Raw genomic sequence first — 6,043 nt, 5'->3', positions numbered from 1 at the left:
CCGCGGTACAACCCGCGCATCCTGCCCCTGGACGCCGCCGCTGGGTACATCCGCATCTCGGGGGAGACAGGTGGGCTGGTTGGTTAGTTGGGGGCCTCCCTGAGTGTTGCCGTGGCCACGCGGGTGCGCGGCGAGGCTGCGAGTGCTGACAGGGCAGCAGCAGCAGCTGCCGGCCTTGTCCACGCTGCCACCAGCACTGCACACACGGCCACATTGGCGCACAACCCTCGCCGCCATGCGCCGCGTGGCTGCCGCCGCCCCGGCTCTCTGCAGAGGAGTACCAGGCTCGCCAGCTGGCGCTGGCGGGGCCGCTGCTGGGCCTGAACGCCACATCCCCGCCAGCAGCCGGCGGCGGCGGCGGCGGCCTGTGGATCCGCTACTTTGGGCCCCAGCCCAGCCTGGCGGCAGAGGAGGAGGAGGCCTCCGGCCCGGCGCCGCTGGCGGCGGTGACGCACTGGGTGGCAGCAGATGCTGGCAGTAGGCAGGGCCTGAGGCTGGTGGCCGCGGGGCTGCAGCACCGCAGCAGCAACGGGCGGCTGGGCGTGGTCGTCAACTCTGGCGCCGGCACGGCAGCCCCGGGCGCGGACGCCGCCGCCCAGCTGCTGCCCGTTGAGAAGGTGGTGGTGGCTGTGGGCAGCGGCCTGCTGGAGACAGGTGCGTGGTGGACGGGTGGCGGAGGCGCTTGGCGTGTGTCGCCCTCTGGCGCATGCCCCACACCTCCCTTGCATCCTCCTCGTCTCTCGTGCCTTGCCTGTGTGCCCACTGCTGACCTGACCCCTCAGCTCCCGGCGTTGTCCTCCCTCTTGTCCGCCCGCTTGCTCCCAACCCACCCACCCACCACACACACACACGCACACCATGATGCAGACCTGAACGACTTTGTGGATGGGCTGGATGCGGTGGTGCAGCAGCCCCAGGCCCCCGCAGCCCTCACGCTGGCCCAGCTAGATGAGCTGCTGCAGGCAAGAAGGAGGGGTGGGGTGGCATGCTGTGGCGGGCTGTGGCGGGCTGCTCGGCAGGCCATGCACCCAGCCGGAACAAACACTCCGTCAGCGGACCGCGTGGGCGGGCGCTGGCTGCTGGCCGCCTGACCCTCCCGCCTCTCGCCCCGCAGTTTGAGGGCCGCCTGGAGCCCGCGCTGTCGGGGCTGGGCGCCAGCCTGGGGCAGGCCGCCGCCAGCCAGGCGGGCTTTGTGCGGCGTGCGCTGGGCCTGGGCGCCGGCGCCAACGCCGTGGTCAGCAACGGCAGGGTGGTGGAGCTGCCTGCCGAGCCTCCGTCCGGCGGCGACGACGCGGCTGGCTCGGGCGCCGAGTTTGAGCCTCACGACTTTGAGCTTCTGGAGCTGTACGCGCAGCGCAACCAGTACAGCGAGCGCATGGCGGAGCTGGTGCGGTCGGCCAGCCAGGTGCGCCCGGGACGCGGCGGCGGCGGCGGTGGCGGCGGGTCCCCACAGCGCTGCGAGGCGCGTGTGCCGGCGCTGAGCCCTCGTCAGCTCTGGCTGCTCTTCCGGTGGCGCCTTCCTCCTGCACGCCTCAGCGCCCGTGCCCGTGCCTCCCCGCCTTCCTCCCCCGCAGTTTGGCGCCCTCCGCGGCGTGGACCTGTCGGCCGCGGCGGCGGTGGTGTCCAGCGCCCTGGCGGCAGCCAAGCCCGAAGAGGTGGGGCCCCAGGGAGCGCGGCGGTTGGGGTGGTGGGCCAGGCGCCGCGTGCAGCCCGGTCGCCTGCCTGCCAAGCCATGCAGGGACTCGGGCCGCCGGCGCGCCGGCCCCACCGCGGCCCTCCCGCTCCGCTCCATCCTAACCTGCCAACCAACCAACCTGCCACCGCCCCGCTCCCTCCCTGCCCCCACTCCCCCATCCCCCCGCAGGTGGACGCCCGCTCCGGCCGCGTCTCTGAGCTCATCTCGGGCCGCTCGGTGCAGAAGAATTTTGTGCGGGTGGCGGCAGCGGGACCAGCGGACTCTGCGCCGCTGCTGGTGCAGGCGGTGGTGAACCCGCTGAGCAAGCCGGCGCAGCGCCTGGCCCCGCTGCTCGCCTTCCTGCGGGGCGTGCTGGACGTGGACGTGCAGCTGCTGCTCAACCCAGAGGCAAGCTGCGGTTGGTGTGGCGTGGTCCACCCTGGCACGGCCCCGCTGCCTGTTGCACCCTAGGCGGTCCGGCACAACCGCGGGCCCGCCCTGCCCGGCTGCCGTGCTTGCCCAAGCCTACCCCGCCCCACCTTACGCTACCCCACCCGCTCCCTGCGACGCAGCCCGCACCCCCGCCCCGCTCACCCTTCTTGCCCCGCTTGCCGCTGTGCCGCAGCGCGAGTATCACGACATGCCCCTCAAAACCTTCTACCGATACGCGCTGCCCACGCTGGGCTCGCCCGACGGCGGCCCGCCCGCGCCCGCCGCCGCCACCTTCACCCGCCTGCCCCCCAACAAGGTGCTGACGCTGGGCATGGACGAGCCGGAGCCCTGGTGAGGAGGCGCTGGTGGTGGTGGTGGTGGTGGTGTGCTGCCACTGCTGCTGCTCCTGCTGGTGGGGCTGCTGCTGCTGCTGCTGTCATGCCCTGGCCGCTGCTGCTGTCTGGCTTGGCTGCGCATGGGGTCCGGCCGACGCCTCCACCACCACACACGCGCGCCGCACGTTCACGCACGCTCCAACAGACACACTCCCTCTCTCTCACACACACACACCTCCATGCCGCTGTCCCCCCCCCCCCACACACACACCACCACCCCCACAGGCTGGTGGAGCCTGTGCAGGCGGAGGCCGACCTGGACAACCTGCGGCTGGAGGAGCTGGGCCCCGGGGTGGCCGCCGCCGAGGCGGTGTTTGAGCTGGAGGCGCTCATGCTGACCGGCATGTGCCTGGACCTGGCCTCGCTGGCGGCGCGCATGCGGGAGCAGGTGCGGGTGCGGGGAGGGGCGCGCGGGGACGGGGTGCTGCGGCTCTGGGGAGGACGTGGCGGGGCGGCCCGGCGGCCTGGCCATCGGCGACCCACGCCATGTGCCAGGGTGCCAGGAACCGCTAACAGCTCCCTGAAGCACATGTTTGTTTGCGCGCCAAGCCAAGCGCCACCAGCACACACGGCGCCAGCCGCCCTTCCCCACTCCCACCCCTCCCCGCCCCCGCAGATCCACCCGCGTGGCGTGCAGCTGCAGCTGCAGGCACTGTCCGCCCCCGAGGCCGCGCCCCCGCTGGTGGACACGCTGGTGATGAGCAACCTGGGCTACTTCCAGCTCAAGGCGGGGCCGGGCCTGTGGAAGCTCAAGCTGGCGCCGGGTGCGGCGGCTGGGCTGCCGCGCAGCGGTGCCGCCTCGTTCTGCGGCTTGGCTGCCGCTCAGCAGTGTGCTGCTTCGTTCCGGGCGCGGCGCCGCACCTGCATGGCTGCCAGCGGGCGCCGCCCTGCGCAAGCACCGTGGGTCAGCCGGCCGTGAACGCGTGTTTGTGTGTTGCTCTTTCACTCTTCGCCCCGCAGGCCGCTCCCAGGAGCTCTACTCAGTGGCCTCCTCCACAGGCGCCTCCAGCAGCGGGCAGCGCGCCGAGGCGGCGGTGGCCGGCGCCGACGCCCACCAGGTGCGCGGCCAGCTCCTCGCCAGCGGACGTGGAAGGGTTGTGGGGCACTGGCCATGCGGTGTGCCATGTCCGCCACCAGAGCCCTTGCCTGCCTTTTGATCACCCTGTTTGCTCTCTGCCGGGCATGCCTGCTCCTCCCTGCCCCCCACCCTCCCCCCGCGTAGGTTCCTGTGGCCATGAGCAGCTTTGGCGGCAAGCACATGCACCTGTTCCTGCGCAAGCACGCCGACAGGCTGAGCGAGGATGTGCTGGAGGCGGAGGAGGGGGAGCCAGGTGGGCACTGCACGCCTCGCTGGCGCCACGCTGGCACCTTGCAGCCTGCCTCCCTGGCTGCCTGCCGGGCGTGTGGGCACTGGGCAGCCCCTACTTGCTTCTTGTGTTATGTGCCCCAAGCCCTCACCGCTTCCCTGGCGCTGTTGTGTCGGCACTGTTGTGTCGGCTGCGCAGGCAAGGGCTCGCTGTGGAGCAAGGTGACGTCGTGGGCGGGCAGCGGCGGCGGCGGCGTGCCGGCCCCCGAGGGCGAGGGCGAGCGGGAGACCATCCACGTGTTCACCGTGGCCTCGGGGCACATGTGAGCTGGTCCTGCTGGTCCTGCTGCTGCCTTCGGCGCTGCTGGTGTTCATGGGTGGACCTTGGGGCAGCGGCAGAGCCAGCCCCTCCTCCTGGAGGGTCCCCAGCTCCATGCCTTGGCCCCAGCATGCTGCCCGTGCACGCCCTGCGTACCGGGCGTGCTGCCTGCAGGTACGAGCGGCTCCAGAAGATCATGATCCTGTCGGTCATCAAGCGCACCCCCGCGCGCGTCAAGTTCTGGTTCATCAAAAACTACATGAGCCCCCAGGTGCTGGGCAGGGCCGCGCGTGGCCTCAGCGGCACGGGGAGGCACATCCGCCGAGCTTGGGCTTGCCACCGCCTCATGCTGCCCTCCCCGCCTGCTGTCTTTCCACCCCCCCGCAGATGAAGGCCTTTGTGCCCTTCATGGCCGAGAAGTACGACTTTGACTACGAGTGAGTACCTGACTGTACCGCACGTACCGCTGCCGCGACGCGGGCCCCACCATGTGCTCACCGCCGCCGCCGCCGCCCGCCTCCAGGTTTGTGACCTACAAGTGGCCCAGCTGGCTGCACAAGCAGACCGAGAAGCAGCGCATCATTTGGGCCTACAAGATCCTCTTCCTGGACGTCCTTTTCCCGCTGGGCCTAAAAAAGGTGGGGCTGGGGCAGTGTGTGCGCTGGGTCGCCCGCCATGCGCGCTGGGTTGCCCGCCATGTGCAGCCTGTGCATTGCTGGCCCTTTTCCCTTGCTTGCCCCCGCCCCTGCCCTCCACCCTGCCCAGCACCTCCCCAACGCGCCGCTCTTCACCCGCCTCCACCACCACCCCACCACCGCCGCCGCCCCACCCCACACCCTCCCCCCTGCAGGTCATCTTCTGCGACTCTGACCAGGTGGTGCGTGCCGACCTGCGGGAGCTGTGGCACATGGACCTGCAGGGCGCACCCTACGGCTACACCCCCTTCTGCGACAACAACAAGGAAATGGAGGGGTTCAGGTTCTGGAAGCAGGTGGGAAGCGCGGGGGGGGCAGGCAGCGGGGTGGCGGGACCCGGGGCCAGCACACGGCGGCGCAGGGCGCCTGCGGAGCTCTGCCTGCTGCGCCTGCCGCGGTGGGAACCGTGCCACGCCAGTCCGCTCGCCTGCCGCTCTGTCCATCCTGGCCACCTGCAAAGCTCTGCCCCCACTGCACTGCTGCCTGCAGGGCTTCTGGAGGGAGCACCTGCAGGGCCGCCCCTACCACATCTCAGCCCTCTACGTCATCGACCTGGAGCGGTTCAGGTGGGAGCCAGGGGGCTGCGTGAAGCGAGAGAGAGAGTGTGTGTGTGTGTGTGTGCGCGTGCGCGTGCATGTGTGTGCTTGCTGTAGGTGTGTGTGTGGTGCTGATGGCAGGGGCAGGGATGCGACTGTCAGGTGGCAAAGGGAATCACTTTGTTACTGCGCTTGTGCTGGCAGCAGCACCTTTGCGCCTGTGTCCCGCCTGCCCCGCTGAGCGCCGGCCTGCCCTCCCCTCCTCCCGCGCCCCCCCCGCCCCGCGCCCGCGCCCCTTGGTGCAGGCAGATGGCTGCGGGGGACCGGCTGCGCGTGATCTACGACGGCCTGTCCAAGGATCCCAACTCCCTGGCCAACCTGGACCAGGACCTGCCCAACTACGCGCAGGTGGGTGTGTGGGGGGGCTGTGGTGTGTGCTTGTAGCTGTGTGGCTGTGGCTGTGTGGCTGCGTGGCTGTGGCTGTGGCTGCGTGGTCCACTGCTTGCTGTTTGCATGTGTGTGTGGTTGTGCTGCTGGCTGCGGGCTCACGCGCCGCCACCGCCCGCCTCCTCTCTCCTCTCCCCCTGCCCGCCCGCCCGCCCCGCAGCACGGCGTGCCCATCTTCAGCCTGCCCAGTGAGTGGCTGTGGTGCGAGACGTAGGTGCGGCAGCGAGACGCGCCCGCA

General features: G+C 71.0%; 1 protein-coding gene across 1 annotated transcript in view; it reads left to right on the top strand.

Moving 5' to 3' along the window:
• Positions 1–6,019, top strand: part of CHLNCDRAFT_59065 (hypothetical protein) — a gene marked incomplete at its 3' end in the record, with an annotated part of 9,848 nt that extends 3,829 nt beyond the window's left edge. The window contains exons 6-23 of the mRNA XM_005844042.1: positions 274–654; positions 868–980; positions 1,115–1,405; positions 1,575–1,655; positions 1,865–2,059; positions 2,301–2,458; positions 2,728–2,890; positions 3,119–3,266; positions 3,463–3,560; positions 3,725–3,833; positions 4,008–4,131; positions 4,302–4,398; positions 4,515–4,564; positions 4,651–4,765; positions 4,978–5,118; positions 5,312–5,388; positions 5,664–5,766; positions 5,966–6,019. Coding sequence (XP_005844104.1) covers positions 274–654; positions 868–980; positions 1,115–1,405; positions 1,575–1,655; positions 1,865–2,059; positions 2,301–2,458; positions 2,728–2,890; positions 3,119–3,266; positions 3,463–3,560; positions 3,725–3,833; positions 4,008–4,131; positions 4,302–4,398; positions 4,515–4,564; positions 4,651–4,765; positions 4,978–5,118; positions 5,312–5,388; positions 5,664–5,766; positions 5,966–6,019 — 2,498 coding nt within the window. The remainder of the gene's footprint in view (positions 1–273; positions 655–867; positions 981–1,114; positions 1,406–1,574; positions 1,656–1,864; positions 2,060–2,300; positions 2,459–2,727; positions 2,891–3,118; positions 3,267–3,462; positions 3,561–3,724; positions 3,834–4,007; positions 4,132–4,301; positions 4,399–4,514; positions 4,565–4,650; positions 4,766–4,977; positions 5,119–5,311; positions 5,389–5,663; positions 5,767–5,965) is intronic.
• Between the last annotated feature and the right edge of the window lie 24 nt (positions 6,020–6,043).

Source organism: Chlorella variabilis (genome assembly GCF_000147415.1).
Source record: "Chlorella variabilis unplaced genomic scaffold CHLNCscaffold_25, whole genome shotgun sequence".
Lineage (NCBI taxonomy): Eukaryota > Viridiplantae > Chlorophyta > Trebouxiophyceae > Chlorellales > Chlorellaceae > Chlorella > Chlorella variabilis.
This window is presented reverse-complemented; position numbering and strand designations above follow the sequence as displayed.